Genomic DNA, 25,199 nt, shown 5'->3' with positions numbered 1-25,199 from the left:
TTCAAAGGCCAAATAGGGTAAAGTTTATAGAAAGTTACTCCTTCTTTAGGACGTTCATTGTCTGAACTAAAAGAAGTGCCAGCTAGGTGCCTGTGAGGTGATCCTCTGAGCAAGACCCTCAGAAGCAGAAAACTCACTTCTGCAAGATGTCCTCTGACCTCCTTGCACATGATCTAGCACATATGCCATACATGACATGTGCATATAAACACTCACCCACACACAGTGAATAGTATTTTGAAGAAGTGCTAGATGAACTGTTCGATCATTTTTCACCTAAAGGCACCCACACATACTTCTTACTTTAATATTCTATAGGCTTACCATACATCTTTTATACCGTGATACCTGCTACAGTCACGTCTCACTTATCCAAGAGATCTCGTCAGGAGATTCTTTCAAATTCTCTTAACCTAGTCCTGTAAAAGGCAGTGTCTGCCGTAACTTACGCTCTGCTGTGTTTGAGTTCACTGTGCTGTGTTTGGCTTGGAAGATGGTGTGATACTCAATCATGCAGGATGCCTGTTTTTCCCTTTTCCTGGCATATCAGGAAAAAGCAAGGTGACTCCTAGTAACCATTTCATTTTCAGGAATTTGTCAGGCTCTTTACTGTTAAGCATACAAAAACTCGTGGAACAAAAATTTGAAACTGAGAATAAGGGACGTTTCACATGTGCTTTGGAGTGTGTATGTTTTGTGACTTGGACACTAAGGAGTATGGGGAAAGAACTTACTGCCCGACGGTGCATCCTGTTTGGTTTGGGTTTGGGGTGGATTGAGTTGGTTTTTGTTTTCTGTTTTTTGTTTTTTGTTTTTTGACAAGTTGCTCACTTGTCTCAACCTTTGTTTTCGTTTCTATAAAATAGAACTTGTGCCTATTTGAGAGATAGGATAGTGAGCAGCAAGTTAACAGTGTACATACAGAATATGATACACACGAAACAGTAAGTGTTCACTCATACAAAGTTATCAATTGTCTATAAAACTAAATGTATAAAAGAGAGTAGACTCTTAACATTTATATCACTGCTTATATAAACTCACTTAAAATTCATACTTTTTAATGATGAATGAAAAAGTAATTATGGATTTAATCTACCAACTTTATAGATAAAGAAATGTGTCCCATAGCTGATGAATAGCAAATTCAAACAAAAATAATTACTTTTTCAAACAATATTCCTATGAAATTATTCCTTTACTGCTGATAAGAGTTACTAGTGCACAACAACAACAAAAAAGCGTGCATGTGCTCACGTAGCCATATCTGGTACTTGTGTTGGGAAAGAACACAGCAGGTTGCAAGTGGGTCCCTAAAAAATGAGGCTCTGTTCAGTGTTCTCTTTGTAATCTACTCATTATTTCACTTTATAAAACTTGAATTTTCACATGGTTATTTGAGGTAGAACATGATAATCTTTGCATTCTGTATCTGCTGAGGGAAAAAAATAGAGTTTACTGGAAAACCAAATTTTCACTAGTGTGTCACTATACTATACTATGTATAAAATAGATGACCAGAAATCAGAAGGAAACAAAGAAAGAAAAAACAAAAAACATAGGGGAGGTATCTAGAATCTGTTTTAAAATTATGAACATTGAAGATTGAATGATACTTTCTTTTTCCACCTTAGGGCACAGTCAGTGGCGTCCTGCTAGTCACACCAAATAATATAATGTTTGATCCACATAAAACAGACCCCTTGGTTCAAGAAAATGGCTGTGAGGAATACGGCATCATGTGCCCAATGGAAGAGGTGATGTCAGCTGCCATGTACAAGGAAATTTTGGATAGCAAAATAAAGGAGTCATTGCCCGCGTAAGTGTGCTGGTGTGCCCTCGTGTAGCTTTCTTCCCCTTTTCTCCTTCCTTCCTTTATTTTTTTTGCATCCATATAGTTGACTCTTCTCTAATATTATTTTATTAGTTTTATTATGTAGCTGCTTTTCATTTTGTCATAAATGAAACAAAAAATGTAAGCACTATTTAATAGTGGATTCTTCGTGTGCCTGGTATATACATAGTAATTTCATTAGGTTTATATTTATTTGGTCAAAGAATAAGATATTTGTCAAGTAAGTAACCTGTGGTCCTCATGAAGTTCAGTGCTTCTCAGCCCTTTGTTATTTAGACACAAAATCAAAAACTTTTATGTACTCTGTGTTACTAGCAAAGATAGTGACTATTGGTTACCAGGACAGCACCTACAGAGTTACGCGTGGGGTTTTGAGTGTGGCATTGGCTAAGGACCTGGCATTGAAATAGCCGGAACAGCTTCATGTCTACATTTTCAGTTGTATTTCTGAATGCAGGAAGTATATATTATATAAGAAAAACCTCCAGGTTGCACTAACGAAGAGTTGACTTTGGAATATGCTGTTCTCTGGGAATTTACGTCATAGGATGGTATAGATATGAGACTACAAATGTTAGGCTAAACCTCTTCCAGCGGTGTGCATGACCAAAGTGGTGAGCGGCCAAGGAAAGGACTGAGAAAGCAAAGGACGGAGCACACAAGGACAGGGTGTGTAGCAGGAAAGAGCCCCCCCCCCCTCGGAGCAGTAACTGGCAACTGTTTGAAAATGGTTTCGTCTTAACCGATTATAGACAATTTACAGTCTTAGGCCAGTTTGAAAATTAGACCTTGGCCAAAAAGAAAAGTTACGAAGGAAATGGAGCAAGTTATGTTTTTCTCAGATATATTATATATATGCGCTGCAAGGATGCCTGCAATAGAATAAAATTCCTTCTTGGAAAAGGGTCCATTTTTAGTGTTTAGTGACAGATACTGTTTTGGCTTGGTGTAAAACAGTCTTTAGAATAATAAATAATTTCTAGAAAAAACTATTCTAAACTGTTGGGTATGTTTTTAAGTTGACAGTCAAAGCCAATTTCAGGAAAACAAAACAAAGTAAAAAGAAAGCACCACAGCACAGTTACTGACCTTAAGATGAGACACCGAGCAGATGACTTGCTTCAGAGGGAACGGGAGTGCCGCCCATTGCTGAGGCTTGACCAGACATTTTGTTTCAGAGTTAAATTTTATTCTGTATGGTTTGTGGCTGCTCTGCAAGGGAGATCTGGTGTTCCTTGCCTTTCAATGACCATTGTATCATTCAGCACATTACCTGGAGGCACAGGGACTTGGGCCCAAGATTTTAAACAGTGTCACCAGAAAGAAATATCCTTAACTCTTAGTTTATATATTAATTGAGATCAGAATTTGGCTTCAAACAAGATAAATGCAGCGAATGGCTTTGCAAAGTAATGTTTTGTTTGCAAAGGTGAGGTAAAAGATGTTAATGGATTTCCCTCTTTGGAATGCATGGAGAATTCATTTCTAAGGCACTGTCTGTCCTGTGTTGAGTAATTTAGGACCATTAGCATTGATGTTTAGTTTTCCAGAATATTAACTCACAGGCTAGAAAACTCACCTAAGTACATTTCCTGTTAGGTTTTTTTTGTTCGTGTGTGTGTGTGTGTGTGTGTGTGTGTGTGTGTGTGTGTAAATCTATTAACAACTAGTCTCTTTATTCTGTTATGTGGGTTTTTAAATTTAATTTAATAAATAGCTAACTTTACATCCAGATTGTAGCCCCTTGCTGCTCCCTCCCTCCCCCCTACACCCCCGCCCCAGTCCTCAGAAAGAGGCAGCACTATGCCTTTGCCATCTGACCCCAGCCTCTCAAATCTCATCAGGATTGCGTGCATCCTTTTCCTCTGTGGCTGGGAAGGCACCCCGCGGGTTGAGGGGGTTCTGTTATATGTATAGATGAAATTTCCCGTAGTTTGTACTCAGTTCCTTGACCCTGTAGGTGCAGTTAAAGTGAATCGCCAGTAGATGGCTCAATTGCGTCTTCAGTATCACCTGTTAGTATTTCTTCAAACACTATAGAGTCAGAAGATACTTTAAACTAAATCTTTAAAATAAATAATTTTTACATGTATCACTTGGATAAATTATGTATTTTGTTACAAAAACTTGAAAACCACAAGAAAGCTAAAGAGGGGACTTATTCAGCTTTAATATCCACAGAAGGCCAATTTCTTAGTGCTGACTTATTTTTCATGGGGATTTGGCATATTTTTCTTCTCAAGCCATATATTGATGCTTTGCCGCTGAGACTTTGAGTAATTTCCACCTACTCTGAAGCTGTTTTAAAATGATGCTTATTTCCAGAACTTACATCTTGTGAACATTGATAAGTACACACACAAATGCCAGTAAAGATGGAAAGGAGATGGGTTGGAAACAGTCACAATCTACCATCTAGTTCTTTAACTGGACAAGTTCTCTTAGAACTCTTCTGAGTTGTTAGCTTATAGATTTTCTTTACATGCTTTGCTTCAAGTTGATTTTAATCTATGTGCATTGTCCATGTATTTTAGTTTACTCTCTTTGCATATAAATGAGCACTGCATATGTGTGTGATTAATTGAAATTTTCTGTTGCCCTTATTCACCAGTGAACATCTTAGGTCAGCATTACAATTTCATCAAGAATTTATGTCATTGGACTTTGTTGTAGTTTACTTACAAGGAACTCTTCCATTAATGCTTCCCAAGTAGTAAACAGTTGATGAAAAATCTTGCTGTAATTCCATGGTATATCTAAGAAACATGATATCTCTGTATTCTTCTGAGAGCTATACTTTGGCTCTTTTGAAAAGCCTCCTCTGTGATACTATTTTATTATTTGGTTGTAGGAGATAAAATATTACAGTTTTTAACGTCTAATGATTTTTAATTTTATTTAACAACAGAGAAATAGATCAGTTTTCAGGAAGGGGCTTCTGCCATTCAAAGAAAATGACAGGAGCTGGTGCTGAGGAGGTAGACTCGAGGGTCCGTGACGCAGGGAACGACAGTGCCAGCACTGCCCCCAGGAGCACCGAGGAGTCTCTCTCGGAAGACGTCTTCACAGAGTCAGAACTCTCTCCTATCCGCGAGGAGCTCCTCTCTTCAGAGCTGCGACAAGACAAATCATCGGACGCGTCATCAGAATCTGTGCAAACTGTCAGTCAGATAGAAGTGGAACCCTTGACAGCCGTGGCAGAGTCTGATAGCATTCCTAACGACAGTAACTCCAACACTGGACATTCTTCCAATAAAGCTGGGGCTTTCTCTCCTGAAACTGATTTAAGTAGTCTCGAAATAGCCACTAAAGAAGGAGATAAAGCTACAGAAAAACTCCAAGAAGCCTCAGACCCTAAAGAACAGGTCCCAGATGTAAAAGGTCGCAATGACCAGGATTCTTCCCAGCGTGAAAATTCACGCCCACAAGATGGAGGGGAAGAAAATGTATCTTCTGGAGAAACCGTAGAACTTAAACAAAAGCAAAGTGTTCAGAAGAGTAAGCGAGGGACGGAGCAGAAGCGGGACTCAGAGACAGAAGTGGAAGAGCTGCGCAAACTCTGGAAAAGTCACTCTATGCAGCAAGCTAAGCAGCAAAGGGACACTATTCAGCAGGTGTCACAGAAGGAAAGTAAACAGGAAAGGACACCTGCGGAGGGACATGCAGATGGTAAGTGTCAGTGATGGAGGCAGTTTGTTTTCTTCCATGTTGCTTTTTTTGTTCCCTTCTGACCACAGGCAGACTGAGCACTGAATGATTCGTGACCGTTACTCTGGGAACATGGCTGTTCAGTATCTGCTCTCTGAACATTTTTTCCTGCCATGTTTTATGCACTCCTAGCTCACTGCATTTTTTATAAGGTTTGTCTTATGAAACAGTATTGCCCACATCTTTTTTTTAGGGCCTTGGTATGATTTTTATCATTGCATATATAATATCTGAATTACAATTAATAATTACCAAAGTTTTAACCCCGTAGTTTTTTTTTAGAAAGCACGATAGGACATATGTTGTCGTTAAATTAGAAGTATGGCCTAATAAATGTTTATTATTGGGCTAATATTATTACAGCAGTGTTGTTTTTATTATCAGTACTGGCATAGTAATTGTATATTATCTGACTTGTAATTATTATTATTACATCAGTATAATGAACTAGCAATCAATCAAGACCCAGACACCTGTTATATTTCAAAATAGCCTTGGTTCACCTGGGGCAGGGAAGATATTGATCCCTTAAACTACCTCCCATATTGGGGCAGGTATCTTATACCGTGTCCAAATTCCATGCCATCTGCTTCTAATAATTTCTGTCAAGCTACCTCCCATCCATAATCCCAAATACTTGCTAATGTTCATCATCTGGGCCAAACCCTCCATCCATGTTGGCCACGCCCTTCTTCCTCCACCTGACCCATGGCGCCAGCTTTCCTTGTCTTTCCCTGTCTCCTAACTTATTTCTCTCTGCCTGCTTCCTTTCCCAAAAACCCCTGTGTCTGACCTGCCCAGGAACGTTAGCCACGCCCACACATTTGCCCTGCCCAGGTGTGCTGGCTTTTTATTGGTCAAACAGGAATAAGTTCTTAGACAAGGTCACAAACATTTTGGGGTATGTGAGTCTGCTCATTTGGGCAGCAACCAGACCAACCTCCAACAGACATAAAAATCTAGTTCTAGAATTCTTTTACATATGTAAAAATCCCATCCTCATCTGATTAGGTGGTTTTGTTTAAAAATAAGCACTGAGTAAAATTTACCACTTTGTCTTAGTTTACTTCTTGTTAATATGAGAATTATCGTAATAGTTTCTACTGTAATATGCTTGTGTTTTTATGGACTAAGTAGCTATGGCTCAAAGATCTTAGTCGACAGTCTCTCAATGCTAGTAAAGTATTGCTCATATTAATTTAGTTTATATACAAAGTCTTTTACTTTTTTAATTTCAATTTTTAATTTTACTGAAATAATACACAAGGTAAAATTTACCATTTGGGCTTTTTTGTGATAAAATGGACATATCATAAAATGATATCTTCTCAAAGCAAAACTGTGCTTGACTAAGCAGTCAGTCGCCACTCTTCCCTTCCCCTGGTCTCACTGCTGTGTGTTTCTCCAGGCACTTCATGTATGTGCAACCTACACAGTTTGTGTTGCACTTAGCATCATGCTTTTACCTTACCATTCATTTGTGTTACAGAAAGTGTTAGAATTTCCTGTCTTTTAAAAGTTTTTATTTATTTATTTATTGGTGTTATAATTACATCATTTTCTCTTCACTTTCCTCCTGCCAAGCCTATCCCTTCTTGCTCTCCTTCAAACTCATGGTTTTCCATGAATTGTTGTTCTGTACCGATCAAGCAGGTTACACTTATGCACTTAGGCATATATATTCACATACATGTATGTAACAAGAATTTCTTATCATTTACGGCTGAAGAATTAACATGTCTGTGTATATAATGTGTCACATTTTACTTGCCAGTAGTATCAAGGTAGCTATGTATAATGCAAAGAAAACGTAGTCATATTTATAGTATTCTAAATCATACTGCTGTGAGCAGATGCTGTACAGATATCTGTTTGAGTCCCTGTGTTTCGGAGCTGGGAACGTATACCAAATAGAACTTGCCAGACGTGTCCTAGGTACTTCCTTTACTGAGGGCCCACTTGTCTCCATAGTGCTGTGTGTCACTCTCAGCTCGCCCAGCAATTCACAAGGGTCTGGCTCCATAGGAGATGATGCAAACACTTGTAATTGCATGCAGTTCCAGTAGCTCGTTGGCAGAGCCTAGAAGGCTCGCTCAGTTTTTAAGTCCAGCCTTGCCTACATAGCAGGAACCTGTTTCAAAAAGCCTCAGAAGTATTAATGTTTCGAGACAAGATCTCCCCTGTCCCAAGCAGACAGGCCTTGATCCTCCTCTTTCCAAACACTGGGCTTTAAGCACGTACTGCCACATTCAACTTTCAGTTTTTGAAATCCTGAATTTTCTTTGTGTCATCCAACTGAGATGCTATGAAAACCTGAGATTATACTCATTAGTTATTATAGAAGTGTTTAATGAAAGCACTTCCTGTAAAGCGTGAACTGTTTCTTTTGTGCTGCATTTCCTTTATTGAGAGCACAGTGGCCACTTAATAGGAATCGTTGACAAATACAGGAATTTATAATACAATTTAAAATTACCTGGAATTGATTACCAAGGATGATCTACTAGTATTAACATTCTTACAGATCTTTGGAAGGCATTTTGGTTTGGACCAATATTCATTTGCATCTATCTATACATTAGATTTTAATGTAAACTCATGATTGTGCTATATATAGTGCTATTCCTGCTTCTTTTCACTTGCCGCTTGTGTGGTGTATACTTTCGTATGTTCATTGTGTTTTCAATATGTGTTTTTTATTGCTTTTATAATTTATCCTACCATTTATCTGTTGTTTTTAATAATTCATATCATGAAGGCAATTTACTCCCTTTGATATAAGCAACATTGGCATAACAATCTTTGTATATGGTACTTGGCTTCTCTTTTTTTTTAAACCTTTGAAAAAGGTTAAAAACTAGTTTCTATTCATGAATAATGTGGTAGACACTTTTACAGTTAGGAGAATTAGTATATAATAGATTATTATGACCAAATACTGAAAGGAGAATAAATAGTACATAGTTTAAGTTGATTTCTCTGGATCATACTATTGGATTGTTCCTTTTAATAAAGTAGGTATTAATTTTAAATGATTGGTTTTTAGTAACTGTATAATGTGGAGATACTAAAGCTTTTTTTTTTTAACTTCTTGAGCTAGAAGCACTGTAGTAAATATTAACCTGTAGGATGCAATGATGGGACGAAGGGCAAACATCTCCTCCTTTAACCAGCCACTAATGCTAGGGGCTGTGTAGAATAGGCACTGTGCACAGTCCTGCCTGGGGAGGGCAGGGCGGGAACGTGGCTAGTAGTAGGGCATCTCCCTACAAGTGCGCTCTTCCTCCAAGGACCGTGGCTTAAGTGAGACAACTACATCCTCATTCCTGGACATAGTCTTACTGTCAGACTCCAAATAACATGGCAGGAGGTAACTCAGGCGTAATTAAGTGTGCAAACGTTACGTTGCAGCTAGTAGTATATTGTTGATTTCTCTCCTAGCGATCTCATTAAATGTGGTACTTGAATAGCTATATTAAAATACCATTTAGAAATTCTGTATATATACTTCGATGTGATTTTTAAAGATTAATAGAGAATATACAGAATATTTTACATGTATATGTAGTTCAGCATAGACATTAGACATTAACAACTTACTGAAAAGTCTCTGAGCTTTGCATTTTTTCCTAGTAGCCCTCAACAAAATTTAATTCACTAACTTGGCTCTTTCATTTAATTTTGCTGTTTCAGTAACTATATTCCATTAAAAAAAAAAGTCTAAGGTAGTTAAATGAGTGTGCCCGAGTACCAATAAAATGCAGTGTTTTATAATGAGAAACCAGGATGGAAAATTGCTTCACCTGAGCCACTTAAGTATGCTCAATGAGAACTGAATGGCTACTGTTTACATATCACTTCTAGGCTCTTCACTGTTAAAGGAAAAGAGAAGGCATCGATTACATAAATTCTTATGTCTCAGAGTTGGAAAACCGATGAGGAAAACATTTGTATCTCAAGCAAGTGCTATGATGCAGCAGTATGCACAAAGAGATAAGAAACATGAATATTGGTTTGCAGTGCCACAAGAAAGGTAAAATAAAAGCTTCAAAATATCTATTTTTCCTTACAAGATTCCTGTATATAACAACAGAAACAAAATACAATTCCTCATTAAAAGCTGACATTAGGTAGGCGTGGTGGCATACACCTATAATTCCAGCATCAGGAAGGCAGAGACAGGAGCGCCACAAGTCTGAGTACGGTTTGACATGCACAGCAAGGTCAAGGCCAGCCTGTGCTATGTTGCAGGACTATCTATAAATAGCGCAGCAAATAAGAACTAGTTTTATGTCTATTTGCAGTTAGCTGCTAACTCATACTTTTTAATTTATGCATTAAAAATTGCATATTTAAAGTTTATTGCAAAGCCACTGGAACATTTTATTAGTAAAGGACTTATATCTTAGACCATAAAGGTTCATGAAAACATTAGCTGATATATCCTTGTGGAAGGAAAATAATGAAGTGTTGTGGTTTCTTGTTTGACATTTTATCTTTAAATTTGTATTTTCTAGTACGTTTTCTTACAGAATCTTTTATTGAAGGGAAATAGTGATGTGTGGCTCCTTATTTGACATTTTATCTTTAAATTTGTGTTTTCTAGTATGGTTTCTTACAGAATCTTTCAAAGTATTTTTATCTCCCATTAATATTTTGCAACAAATTGCATGTACTTATATATTTCTCTGGATATACTAAAATCGCATATTTCTAACTTGCTAGGACTATTGACAAGAAAGTAAAGGATTTTCCTGGGGTGGGACACTCACAACCTAGCGTGCGTTCTTCAGTTTTATGCAAGCTGGCAGAAAAACCAAGTCACAGCAGTGCAGGTCCTGAGCACTGACAAATGTTTTCTATAAGGGTGGGTAGATTTCAGGGTTGGCTCTACCATTCCCATTTTTACTTCACTACAATTGCTGAGAAGCTTCATTTATCTAAAAGTTAATAATGTGTTCATTATGATAACCTCACACAGCTCTTTCAGTGTTTCTGTGTATCTTCCAAGAATTATTTAATCAGCTCTTATAATTTTTAGTGATTATCAGTGAACTACCCATTGAGCACCCCTTCGGTACTTTGTTTCTCAGTGAGTTAGAAGCCACTGGATATATAGAAAGATTTTTTTATGTAGAATTAATTCCTAGCATCATCACTAGCCTGCAGCAGCCTGAGAGTATTTATACTTCAAAAATGTCCTCATAAAAACCTGAATGTGTTAGGGAATTCTCGCTTTTTCATTGGGGGAAAAAAAACACCAGTGGAAGCAGAAGATAGGTTATCTGTAGTGTCCCCTGGCCTTCCAGTCCAGAGAGGATGAGTCATGAGTGACAGATGTCAAAGGAATAGTGTGCCTTGGGAATCCTGTGTGGCCTGCTCTGACTATGGTTACTTTAAGGATCTAGTGGCAAACTTCTCCTTCTTCCTCTACACCACCAGCTATACAAACAATGTACATTTCTTCTGAAAAATGGGATTTTAATAATTAAAACAGTTTGATTTGCATAATTCACTACTTGAAAGAATGAGAGCCAGTTGATTAAGCCAGTGATATTAAGATGATTATAATAAAAAATATAACTAGTCAACTCTAACAAAAAATTAGTTTTCCTCATTTTTGTTGTTTCTTAATTTTTACATAGAATTTTGTTCTTCCTGTTGTTGTTGGTTCCAGACTTCAGCATCCCAACTTTAACTGTAAAGGCTGTCAGGTCCCCTTGATTAAACCAGGACTGTCCCACCACCACCACCACCATCTTTAGAATGTCAATGCAAATATAAATAAATATACTTGGCTTTCATTAATGTTAACGTTGCTAGAATTTTGAACCTTATCGTAGACAGAAGACTTAAGAGAATTGTTGATAGTGATTAACTACCAGAAGGGAAAACTTACTCTTTTACTATGTCAGGCATCACATAGTATTTATGTCATGCTACGGATGCATAATTCCTGGACCGTTGCTACTGTTCATTACGTGTAAGCTGGGAGTTTTGTGATTCAATAATCCACGGTAATTAAAGCCAATACATACATAGGTATTTGAAATGTATGTTTGCATTTTAAATACATTGATTGCAGAGTGTAGCAATCAGTAAGGGTTACTACAGTTAGCAAAATACCAGAAAGGGAAGCATGTCTTTAAAAGATCATCAACCTCTGAAGTGAGAATTCACTGTGCATTGTTGCTATCAATTCGATTGCTGCACGTTGATTTCTTTCCTCCTAGTAGTATCTTTACAGAGGAAAGCATGACGCTGCAGTTTCTGTTGTGAAAAGTCTTCCAAGGATATTCTTAGTGCTGCTTTTTTTTTTTAAAGCATTTGACAAATCACAGCCAAGTCAGTTTTTAAAGGTAATGTCTTCCTGATGATGGACTTTAATATATTTTGAAAGTCTTTAATTTCTATTGAGACATTTCCCAAAGAGAGTCTTACCTTTAGCTAATAATAAGTAATCCCAGGCCTACTAATAAGTCATTTGTTCTAACAGGACAGACCACTTGTATGCCTTCTTCATTCAGTGGAGTCCAGAGATATATGCAGAAGATACCGGCGAATATACCCGAGAGCCTGGGTTTATAGTAGTCAAAAAGATGGAAGAGCCCGAAACAAATGAAGATCCTACTGGTGAAGCGGCAGCCAGGGAGTGGGAGGTAAGGACGGCAGGACTTCCGCAGCTTTGTCCGCTTCTCTCTTCTTTGTATGAATGGTTAGCCTTATGGCACTCCCTAAGCTAAGCAGTCACTTCACAAAAAACAGTTTTATGGTGACCTAGTTTGTAGTTCATGCACAAAAGTATTTATTAAATGAATCTGAGGCTTTTACATTAAAGTATTGGATCATTAGTATTAAAGTGGCTTATATATATTTTAGCATATTAAAGGAAAATAATATGGCAAGGATGAAAATAACATTGCCATTATTGTCATAAAATTTCCCAGCTTGACTTAACTGTATTTTTTTCTCTCCTGAATGAAAGAATACTCATTGAGCACATTTAGAAATATTAGCTGTCATTTCCAAGTTTCACACCTAACAAGCTTTATCTGGACTTCAGTTTGATGATATTAATGTTAGGGCAATAAGTTGGTACTAATTTTATAAAGCAAAAATATTTTACATGCTTAAATGTGTCCAAGTTAAGATTGATAAACTTTTTTCAAATCCCCAGTAGATAAAAATTTCTAAGATTATGCCATTTTATATGCTTTGTCTTTAGATACTGATAGTGTGGCAACATTTTTATTATTTGGTAGTTTTGTCTTAATCTCTTCTTGATGTTATTAGAAAACATAGAGCAGATGCTAAAATGTGATAATAAATGGAGTCAAATTTTATTATCCATGTGGTTAAAGTTTGTGGTTATTTGTGTGTATGAATTTACTGTGCATGTACTTAGCATGTATAATGATTAAGGTATACATGGTATGTCTTCTGTTAAAGCTGTGTTCCTGATTTTAAATGTCTAACATCATTGTGTTTGTTACATATAACGTCATCATCAATATAACGAAGGGAAACAAATAATATATTGTACATTTATTTTAATAGTTAAATAAATTATTAATCTTAATTCCAGCTTTATTTGTAATAACTCTGTTAGAAATTACTTGAGTTACTATTAGCATAACAGAAGGATAAATTTGCAGATATTTATAAAATTCTAAGTAATAAAACAATAAAAAAGAAATATCTAATAATATCAGTAACCATATAGATGAATCTCATAGATAATTGTATGGACTACAAGAGCCTGGTATCAAAAGAGTAAAAATGGCTGAACTGCAGAGCTTTTTGGGGTTTTTGTGTTCCTGGAAATTGGGTAGTAGTTATGGGCAGGAAGGGAAGTGCTGGGCACATGCGTTGTCCTCTCTGTGGATGGTGGCCATTCAAGCTGGGCTCTGAGTTTTAGAAGGTGAATTTGTCTAGGTTTCCCAAACGTGTACGAGTTTTGAGATGCAACAGTTGAAGGTAGATTACAAGCCGAGGAAATAAGTTAGTAAATGACGGCGTGCAAATAGTGGGGGTGAATGGCAGCTAAGTTATGATGAAGTTTCTAAACAGGGCAGTAAGACGGTGGCTGGCAGGATTTTCAATCATGAAAGAGAATTGTGAACGTTTCCCGAATTATGGTTGGATCACGAAACCACTGACTTTCTGTCTTTTCTTCTTCTCACGTGGGTGCATGTGTTGTGTGCATGATGTGTATGTATGTTTGCACATGTGGACTAGAGTATATGTGTGAGTGTGTACGTGCAGAATCTGAGGTTGAGGTGCACCTGCCTTGATTGCTCTTCTACCTGACTCTAAGGCAGCCCCTCTTAGTCCAGCCCAGAGCTCACAGGAACTGCTTGTTTCCATAGCCAGCTTGCTCTGCGCATCCCCATCTCAGTATTTGGAGCTAACAGTATAGGCAGCCTCCACTTCCACCTGGCCCTACGTGGTGCTGGGGCGCCAAGCTCCCAGACTTAGGGCCTTTATTTTCTTCTTTAACCCGATGAACACTTTAACCTGCGATATCTCCCTGTCTCCACTAATAACTGTTTTGACTCAAAAGAATGGCTTCTCTTTCTGGGGAAAACATTGTGGATTATAATTTAAAAATCTACATACCTCCTCATTTCTCCTAGGAAAATTTACCCGAAGCAAAATAAAAAGTGGTAGGAAAGTCTGGTTTGTAAGCAGTGCTGTTTGCTACACCTTCTGGAAACAGCACCGTGTGGTCTGATGCAAGTCTCTGTGGCTATAGAGCTCTTGAGTATGGGTGACGCAACTAGGAAATGGAGGTTTTAAGCCTAAAAAGCCAGTTGTGTCTCTTTTTAGAGTGGGCAGTTGGTGTGCGTGGTTAATGTTTCAAGCTATAAATTGTATGCATTATGAATATGAGTTTATAAGCTAGGAAGTGTAATCTACTGCCCTCTGGTGTTCTTATTTTGCGTCTTACACTAGTCTATTGCTTTAACATCAGCAATAGAAAACTTACAACCTGAAAGAGCAATGCTTTCCGTCTTAGGACAATTGTGTCAGGAAGTCCTTTGCTCCTGCGTTTCATCTCTTTGTCTTTATTCTTTCTTCCAGGGAGCATGAATAACAAAAAGCCAAATTTTGGATATATGGCAATAATGTGGAGAGGCTGACTGATCTTTCCTTTTAATAATTTCCCAGGATGATTTTCCTCAGCTCCGTTGTCTACCATTATAGATTCCTCCTAGACCCTGTGTTACCTTCATTGTTATCCTAAGATTTGTTAGAACATTATAAATCGTGGCAGCCCAAATTGCTAAGATGTGCAGTTTCAATAGGAAAAGTTTAGAAACGTATTCAAAAGAGCTTCCCCTACAGAACACAGAGAGGTTAAGTCCTGTGACTGTAAATAGAAAAGGCGGGAATTTGAGAATTAGAACTAGGAGGAAAGTGCAGTGTTGGAGACATATAAGTGAGCTCTGGACAAGCAGAAGCGCTCTCCCGTGAGAAAGGGCGAAAGGGAGCCACATTTCAACAGTAAGCCACCCTGAGGATAGGCCGGAGTAACCACTGTCGTAAGAAGGATTTGAGACGTGCCATCCATTCTGGGTGCTGACATCACAGGGACAGTTAGAGGAGCTGGTTCTCTCCTTCCGGTCCTGGGAGCCAGGTCATTGGGCTGCAAACAGCTTGGCCAACTGTGCCATCGCCCTTGCTGGACCTTCAGTTGTGAAATGATTGTTGTTAGTGGGAGATTTTGTACCTCCGTCCCTTGCCCAAGTGTTGATAGATTGGTGTTGCATACTTTCTTAGACCCTGATTCTCCGTTCAGTGTTTGATGTTACGCAAAGCTCAGGCCGTCCATTTAAGTGTAATATGTTGCCTGCTTATGACATTAACCCCAAAGGACTGTTCAAACATTTTAGTGCCTACTATGGCTTCACTTTTCAAGTTATTGATATGGTGATTTTGATTATAACTTCCAGTGGTCTCCAGTTTGATTATGTAATGTAAATATTTAACTAATCTTAGACTTCTATGCCATTACGCTTAAGTGCACCATTACTGGACTTTTTCCCTCGTGTGTGGACTCAGTTCTGTTTGAACAGCTGTCATTAGAAGAGTTATTGCTACAGTCATTCATTAGATTTCCCAGAGAACACCAGTGTACCACTGCTGAAGCTCCCAGTATGCACCGGGCGGAGGACTGTAGTTGCTTCCTTAACATGGTGTCTGCTCAACAGTTGGGTCATAACAGGTCTTACCTTTATTTTCCTCAACACATCATACTATTGATCTTAAAGAACTACATAATCCTGAATTAAAATCGAGTTGATATATTAAAGTATAAGCAAAAATGTTTCTTAGTCTCTTCTCAGCCTAGTCATGAAATGCTCACTCAGTTGAAACTATGCAAAAAAAATTAAGGGACTCTTATGTCTGCAGTCAACACAGGGAGATCACATCTCTCAGATATGGCTATTGAATAGACAGTGCTATGCCTCAGGTCTTTGTTTTGTTTTTCATCTCATACCTCATTTTGAAGCACCTATTTTTGCGTTTCAGAAACATTTTGTATCCGGGCATGGTGGCCCATACTTTTAATCCCAGCACTCAGGAGGCAGAGGCAGGTGGATCACTGTGAGTTTGAGGCCAGCCTGGTGTACAGAGTAAGTCCAGGACAGCCAAGGCTACACAGCGAAGCCCTATCTCAGGGGAAAAACAAAAACAAAACAACAGCAAAACACAAACAAACAAACCAAAAAGAAACTAAGGAAGGTTTTGTGTTTCTAGTACTTACGCGAGTTCTTTAGAGTACTGCTGATGGTTTTCTTACGGGGAACTTGTGTGAGAGGATGGATTTTGGCCTCAGTGTGGTTTATATTTAAGGCAAGTGTTTGAGAGTAACAGGGAGTGGCACAACAGGGGTACAGGGGGAGTGGCCTAAGTGCAAAGTGTGCCGAATTCTGTGGGGGCACAGCTCTGTGTGTTCTTGAAACGTAGTGTGTATTGAGGAGGAGGCCTTGTGTACTAAACACAGTAAGTTAATAGCAGAATAAGTTTGCCTTGAAATGGAAGAAATATTTGCACATTATAGTTATAGCATAGATAACACTGAGCTCTAGATGATTTTAGTTTACCTCTGAATTAAATGTAGTTGTAGTTTTTACTTAAAGTTTTAAAAATAAGCTTCTGGTTATATCCCATATACTACTAATGTAGACACAGTAAATATAAGTAGCTCTCAGTAAATAATATGCTAGAAAACATTTTTAAATGAACTTTTTACTATCTATCAATATTTTCTAAAAAGATTAAATTTTATAGAATAATTAGCTTTAAAGAGTGAATGTCTAACAGAAAAAAAGTAGAACAGATTTGTGGAGCTTTATGAGCAAACAGAAATAAAAAAGAACATTTTATTCTTTGCAGTCACAGATGTGATTTGGGAGAAATTCTGGAAATATTGTACACAGTGCATTACTTGTAACCATGGCACTTTTAGTGTCTCTGTAAGTGCCATGGAAATATGTGCTCTGCCTCTTTAAACTTTTGAGCTCTTTCTTTGCACATTTGGGTGCGGTGCAACCAAACTTAAGCATGGGAAACACTCTCTTCCCTCCCCAGCTTTACAGTCTCCACTCAGGACTATCTGTTCAATGGATACTACTTAGTGATTAGCTCTCTGTCTTGTCAATCAAATCTTTGTCGCTAGCAAACTGTTTTGTCACTGTAGCTGGGCTCTGGTGCTGGAAATCTATCTTTGACAGAGGAAGAATGCTTTTGAAAACAGTTTCTTCCGTGATTTGCTGAAGCTTAATGTGACCTGGGAAGGAAATGTCCCGTCTCTGGTATGGGAAAAAAGGAAGAAGACATCAGCCAGTTAATCATAAATACACTCTGGTAAATCTTGATCAATTACTGCAGTTTCTGTATCTGCCAGTCTTGTATCAATGCCATTATGCAAAGCTATGTAGTATTTGAATATATAAACAGAATACTTAGGGACTAAAAATTCATATGATTGCAGAAAAGTTTAAGATATATTTTAGAATTCTAAATATGTTTTAAATGGGAATGAATATGTCACTAGAATTTTGCCTTGTAAAAACATGTTTTTTTTTTATCTACTCCAAAAGCAAGAAAGCAAATTTTTATTACTGCCTTAATGTTTTCATCTAAATGTAATCTTGTAGGAAAGGATGCAGAATTTTTTTCCTTGGTTGGAGGAAGAGAAGAGAGTAAAAACTAAATTATATTTAATATATCACAAACTAGATTCTGTTATAATTTAATTTAGGAGGTCTGAGAAAATGCTATTATTCTGTCGTCTGAGATGGTTTTTAAAGCTGTTCGGAAAGTTTCTGAGCAGTGCTGCTTAACAGGCCTTTAGAGATAGTTATGTAGAGGAAACTAAATCACATTTTAAGGAATCTAGTTGTTTTTTAATATCATTAAACACATTGTTTTATAAAATGTATTGTTAGGTTTTTTCTGTGGTAATTTAGGACTATTTCCTTAATGAATGTGATTTGTTTTGCTATAATTAAGGATGAGTTAAATAAGATACACACACACACACACACACACACACACACACACACACACACACACCAAAAAAAAAAAATCAGGAGTTTCTTCAGAAAATGTCTCAAAGTCACTGTACTCTCCTAAATGCTAAACGTCTCAATAATAACAAAATCCTTTTAGTTAATGTTATTTAATCATAATTTTAGGTTTTCAGTTTTCTATCACATCAGCACTGAATGATTTATGCACCTGAAAATACTAATTTTTTTTTTTTGGTTGTTGTTTTGTTTTTTAAGACAGGGTTTCTCTGTGTAGTCTTGGCTGTCCTGGATTCACTTTATAGACCAGGCTGGCCTCGAACTCACAGTGATCCACTTGCCTCTGCCTCCTGATTGCTGGGATTAAAGGCGTGCGCCACCGCACCTGGCTGAAAATACTAATTTTAAAATTTGTAACCAGATTTATCAGATTAACTACTTAGCTCAGCCTTTTTAGTTTTTGACCAAGAACAATAAAGGTATTTATAGTCCTTATTTAGAATTTAAATAAATATTTATCATTAATTTTAAAAATATTTTAATTACCAATGTACACAAATCTTAGATGTTTTGAATTTTAAAGATCAGCATAGTGCTGCATATCCTACACCTACAACACTCGCTAAGACATGTCATCCTTTAGGGGGGCTTGTTTTTTGGTTTTGTTTTGAGACAGGGTTTCTCTGTGTAGCCTTGGCTGTCCTGGACTCATTCTGTAGACCAGGCTGGCCTCGAACTCACAGAGATCGCCTCTGCCTCCCTGAGTGCTGGGATTAAAGGTGCGTACCACCACGCATGGCTCCTGTCGTTCTTATAAGAGGCTCTTTTGTGATTTTTCACGGGTGATTTTTCCTAAACAATTATGTTTCTAACTGGTCATTAGCTCTACATGTGTATGTGGTATAGACAAACATGCAGTATTTCATTTCATTTTCTTCATAACTTTGAAAGTGTAGTAGTGAGATGAAGCAGGTGTGGAATGTTCTCTGGCATAAGGTAAAATGTGGTGGCATAGGTTGAGCTTGAAGCCAGCCAGGTTTCATTCGTCAGCTTGTCTAATGAGGACTTGTTCCCAGTGTTCCTACCTGAGGGACGTAGGCCAGGGGCAGGCCTTGAGTAAAGTGAGTTTGTAGCAGATGGCCGAGAGTGCCTGAGTTGGGCTTTTCTTACCAAGGCTCTTCTGTGTTGAAACTGAAAGCAAAACCTGTTTCCTCTGAGAGGATGAGCAGCGTTTGGGAACACAGGAACACTGATGGCTCTTCTCTGTGTGCCACTGCTTCTTAGCGCGTTTCATGTCTTACACAGATGATCCATAGTTACAGACCTCCAACTCTTACAGTGCTGGTAACACTGTGCTCATCTGCTTCTCAGCACGGACAGTATTCTAAACGCTGGTATAGGTAGTGCAAGTCTGTTCCTATAGTTACCCCATACTTTAATAAAAGAGATATTTTCATTTTATGAGTGAGGTAATTTAACTCAAAGATATTAACAGGACTGACAAGATGGCTCAATGGGTAAAAACACTTGCTGCCAAACCTGAGGACCTGAGTTCAGTTCCCAGGACCTATGTTGTGGAAGAAGAGGAAGTTGTTTTCTGACTTCACACATGCACACACACACACACAAACACAGTACATAAGTATTTTTAAAATCATGAATAAGAATAAAGATGCCTCAGACAAAATTTCTACAATGAAATGAACCCTTAGCGTTCATGAGAGTCCTCAATTATGCTTAGCTTCTGTTTTTTTCTTTCATGTGTGTAGCTTTACTGCTGTTTTTAAAATTCATGGCATCTTCTACTTAAATCTCCAGTCACTCATGTGCTTAGAGATGTTCATGTATTTTATAGACACTTGTTCCAATTCTTACCTCTTGGTGTCTGTAAGTTGTAATTTGCCTGGAAGTTTTTGATAAAAACTTAACTCTTCATCCAGTTCATCAGCAGCAGTAAAGTCACTAGATAATCAGTGTTATCTTATTATCTTTATTAATAATTCAGGTTTTCCCCATTTTTAATTGTTTTAGGTTGTCCTCATGTGAAAAAGACAGGGTTTGTTTGTTGCTTGGTACTTGTGTGGGGAAGCGCATTCTGCTGCTGCTGCTGCTGCTGCTGCTGCTGAATTACTGGGGTGTCCAAGGGTTACCTCCCACTCCCACTCCCAGGAAGCAGCATCTTCATAGTGAACGTCAGCCCTCACAGCCTGAGATGACTGTAATAGTGATGGAGACAGTGATTGCAGCCGGGTCTACGTTAAGTGTCACTCTAAATAGCGGCCATCAGCTAGCCTCCTTAACTTTTCCAGCCCCACCAAACACTATGCCATCTTGTCTCTTGTTCATGAATCGTGGACATCCTGTTACAGTGCTGAAATCTGGAGTGAGGCTCTGGTCCATGTGGGTAAAGCCTCTGCCTTACCTGCCTCAGTCTTCAGAGTATAACAAAGGAAAGGTGGTTTGTTCTTGTGTTATTTTTCTTTTTTTTTTTTTTTTAACATTTAACCGCTGTATCTATTTTACTATATGTGGGCCACACATAATATTTATTCCTTGTGAAATGCTCTATGTATGAATATTGTTTTCATGAGCTTGCTCAAGGTCACAGGGCTATAGAAGATGAGTGAAAATCAGAGCTCTGTCCCAAAGGCTCTATTCTTTCTGCCTTGTGCTGCCTACCTGTAGTAGTGATGGGTGCTGTACTAATGACCTTTTAATGGATGCCATACTGCCAGTAACACGTCTTCTGCTCTGTGGACAGTCACAGCTTCATTGGCGGTACTTACACATACTGGCACTAGACTTTTGTATTTGTATTTGACTTAGGAGTTGAAAAGAATATCTTAGCTATATAAATTTTAAGGCATAAGAATAAAATGGAAATCTGATTCTGCTACCCAAAATTAAAATTATAACATCAACTTTACATTACATCTATGTATGTGGGTTTCTTCTGTCTCATGTTATCTTCCCCTAAATTGATAACCACCACCCTGAATATTTTATCATTTCACCCATTTTTTGTTTTAGTGAACAAAGTTTACTTTTATTCACTTTTTATGGTATTATTATAATATATAATAAAAATATGACACAATAAAATAACTTAAACTTATACATCAGAATTGGAGAGCACAAGAAAAAAACAAAAGACCCCAAAAGAAGGCACAAGAAACGGAGGCGAACTCACTCCTTTGCACGGTCAGGAATCCAATATAAATTGGAAGCCGTAATATATAGGCCTAGGCCGAGGGCACTCCCTCTGCCTCCTCTTCTGTGGGGTTCCCTGAGCCCCAAGGGGAGGGATTTGATGAAGACTCCCATGACTGGCTGTGGGTCTCTGCATCTGTTCTCGTCTGCTGCAGGAGAAAACTCTGATGATGGCTGAGCAAGAAAAGCACTGATGATGAGTACAGCAGAATGCCATTAGGTATCCTTTATTGCTCTTTTTTAAACAGTACTATTTGGTTTTATACTGTGTCCCCGGGCTATCTAGTCTTGGGTTCTTGGTCACCCAAGCAGTGTTGGATATGGGTTTCCTCTCACGGAGTGGGTCTTAAGTCAAGCTTTTGCTGCCATTGCCCTAGCCTGTCTTGCAGGCAGTGGCTTAGGTTTACACAAAAATTCAAAAGGAAGCATTGTTCTTATACTCTTTTTTAAAAGTCTCTTTTGTACCGTTTCCCCTACTATCTGCATGTCATTAGTGGGGTAAACTTTTTAAGATTTATGATCTAGTATTGAGATATTATGATAACTCAGAGCCCACGAGTATCCTGAGAACTCATTTTTATATTGTGTATTTTATGGGTATTGACAAATGAGTAGTTACAGGACCACAGTACACTTTAACTGCACTAAAAACTGCTGAGGCAATAGATACTTACTCATTCCCCATCTCCTCTCTAAACTGCTGGCACCCAGTGATCTTTCTAATGCTTTCTGTAAGTTTGTATTTTTCAGAGTCAAATAGTGGGAATAATACAGATGGCATTCCTGGGAATATGCACTTAAGACTATGTAATACTCCATTGCATGGCTATTCGTTGCCTGTTTTGTTGTGCTTTGGATCTTGAGCATTTATCAAAAAAAGGAACTGAGATTCAGATGCTGTATAAACATGTAGGTAAACCCTAGGTAGCCCAAGTGGTAGATTATACGCTAAGAGTATGTTTAGTTTCATGAGCGCTCCAGAGTGGCTATACCATTTGGTATTGATCTAGCATTAAGCGCAAATCCTGTCAGTTGTTTGGGGTTTGTTCATTCTAACAAGCACATAGTGATATCTTACTGTCAAGTTGATTTTTTTCATTTATTTTTGATAATGGTTCTTTTTCAATTATATATTGAAAAAAGGATATCATTTGTGACTTGATGTCATAGAAGTGTTCTTTTTTAATCATATCTAGCACCTCAAATTTCTCATTCATGATTATTATTTTGGTATTTCATTTAAAAATAACTCTTCAAACCCTTAGTTACTTTGAGTTTTCCAAAGACTTTGGAATCTTTATTTAAAGAATGTAGTTTTTGCATTTTCCACGTGGGTCTATGACCCATTTTTAATTTTTCTGTTTAAAAAAAAAAGGTTGCTTTTTTCTTCCCCATTCTCCCATCCTGATCTCTGGGATAGTGACCATCTCCTTTCTGTCCCTGACCTTCCTCTGTTGCCAGAATCAGTTGCCATATTTGTGTGGGTATATTTCTGTTCTGCTCCACTGACTTGTCTGCTGGCTGCAGCCTCATTCTCTTGCTTGCTGCAGCTTAATGTAAATTGTAAAGAAGAGCAGTGTTGGTGCCCCAGGTGTTTGTCACTGTTTTCTAGGCTGTTCTGGGTCCTTCCTTAGGAACCTTTCAGATCCACCTTAGAGTACTTTAAGCTGCGGGTGAATGTGGTGGAATTAGAGTTGGAATTGTGTTGGAACAGCAGATGAAATGGGAATGGCAGTGCGGGGTGACACTGAGCGAATCTTCCTGCCCACGCACTTAGAGGACCTCCGTTTACTTAACCCTTTGTTGTCCTCATCGGGGCTTCACTCTTTGCTTCATGCAGAGCTTCTGTGCACCTTGTTAGGTCTATGCCTAAAATATGTCTTAATGTGTAACTAAAATAATGTTAGTGAAAGTAGTTGATTTTTGTATATTACCCTGATGTGCTGGAAACGCTGCAGACAACTTACATTTCCCAGCCGTGTTTTAGTTGATACTTAGATTTTCTTTATTCACAAATCATGGTGCTTTTTTGTTGTTGTTGTTGTTGTTGTTTTTGTTTTTGTTTTTAGCAAAACCAGGAGTAATGAGGGGAATCTCCTTGCCTTGCTTCAGGTCTTAATACAAAAGAATCTTGTTTCTCGCTGCTGTTTGTGATAATAACTATAGGATTAATCTTTTTATATGTTCTTCATCAAATTGGCATCCTCTGTGCTTCTAGACTGCTGACTGTTTTCATCATAAGCGATACTGGATTTTCTCTGCCTATTGATAAATGTAATCACAATATTTTTCATTAGCTTCTGGGTTATATCAGTTGCTTTTCAGGTATTGAACCAGCCTTGTATACCTATAAGAAATTTCACTTGATCATCATGTATTTATTTTCATGCATTATTTGATGGCACTGGCTAACATTTTGCTAAATATGTGTGCATGTATTTTCATGAAAGATAATGTTTTGTAGCTTTCTTTTCTTGTAATGTCTTTGTTTGTTTTTTTATTAGGGTAATGCTGGCCTCACAGAAAGAGTTAGTAAGTATTTCCTCTGCTTCTATTTTCTACAAGAGACTGGAGAATTAGTTTCATTTCTTCCTTCCACTTATCAGTAAATCCATCTGGGCCTGGTGCTTCCTGTTATGGAAGTTAGCCCTTGAATCCATTTAAATAAGGGATAGGCCTAATCATATCTGTCCCTTCTTGTATGACTTTTGGCAGTTTATGTCTTTTGGGAACTGATCTCCCACTCTTTTCCACCTTCTCTGGTTTTAATGAAATAGCTTATGTTTTCACTTGTTAGCATTTCAATTATATTCATTTTAATTTTTTTCTAGTGCTTGTCCTAATGTTTGCAATATATTTTTAAGGTGTAGTTTAAGGTAGGGGGACTCCCTTCATATGTCTCCACTTTTCAGTATACAAATTTACTTGTTCTAACTCATCGGACCTACTTTTCTAAGGGCACCCTGTGCTGCATCGCCTGTCGGCTGTATCCCCCTCCCAGCCTGAGAGGAGGAATCTGCTGTTTGGTATTAAGGTTCTGTTGTTGTTGTTGTTGGGCTTTTCATAGAATTCCAAGACTCTTGTCCTTTAAAGGTCTTGTTAATATCCTGATATCTCTTTCTAAGTAATAAAAAGAATGCCTAGTACCCTCTCTTTTCCATCATCCCCCCTCCCCCGCCCCCCAGTTACGAGCTGTTGAAGTCTGTATTCATTCTTCTTGTCTCACAAATCACACTGGTACTGTTTTATTGAGACAGTGCTTAGATACAGATGCATTACAGATTTTTTTTTATTTTCTATTGCTTGTGTCTTAGGTCACTCTCTGAGTCACTTTCCTTCTTGTTGACATTCGCTCTACGAGTTTCTTCTCTGAAGACCTGTTGATGGTTAACACTCTAGCTTGTGTCTTTCTAAAAATTAAATATACTAAAAATAAAAAAACCCTGCTGGACATGCACAGACTTCTTTCTTATTATTTTGAAACAATACACTGCAACAACTAGCTATTATCTAGCATTGTCATTGAGTTGGATATTGAAGAACATCATGGATGGTGTATAGCCTATCGGAGTGCATATACTTGAGTACCCGAGACTTTGGGAATATGCATTTACCCAGTTGCTCATGGGACACAGCTATATTTTGTTTGGTTGGTTTTGGGTTTTCTTTCTTTTTTCTTTTTTCCCCCTCATCTTGCAAAATAGTTTTGCTTTGATAAAGCATCTTAGGTTGGCCATTTGTTTTCTGCCGTGTTGTGATCTTTTGTTTGATAATTAATTTATACTGGGTTCACACGTGCCTACATAACTTACGGTCTTTAGGACCTGACTGAAGAGGCTGTCACTCCAGAGGGTTGGCATCTGCTCCTGGAAAGTTTGCCCCTACCT

At 37.9% G+C, this 25,199-nt stretch overlaps 1 protein-coding gene across 10 annotated transcripts in view; it reads left to right on the top strand.

The window, feature by feature from the left end:
- Positions 1–25,199, top strand: part of OXR1 (oxidation resistance 1) — a 325,549-nt gene that overhangs the window by 284,445 nt on the left and 15,905 nt on the right. For 8 of the 10 annotated variants that reach the window (XM_084747931.1, XM_084747932.1, XM_084747934.1 and 5 more), the window contains 4 exons: positions 1,635–1,819; positions 4,764–5,524; positions 9,428–9,596; positions 12,060–12,222. In XM_084747931.1, coding sequence (XP_084604057.1) covers positions 1,635–1,819; positions 4,764–5,524; positions 9,428–9,596; positions 12,060–12,222 — 1,278 coding nt within the window. Of the gene's footprint in view, positions 1–1,634; positions 1,820–4,763; positions 5,525–9,427; positions 9,597–12,059; positions 12,223–17,229; positions 17,438–25,199 lie in introns of those variants that run through there. The other 2 variants (XM_084747937.1, XM_084747929.1) reach the window with 2 other exon arrangements.

The sequence above is a fragment of the Acomys minous genome (genome assembly GCF_964271855.1).
Source record: "Acomys minous genome assembly, chromosome: 12".
NCBI classification, from domain to species: Eukaryota; Metazoa; Chordata; class Mammalia; order Rodentia; family Muridae; genus Acomys; species Acomys minous.
This window is presented reverse-complemented; position numbering and strand designations above follow the sequence as displayed.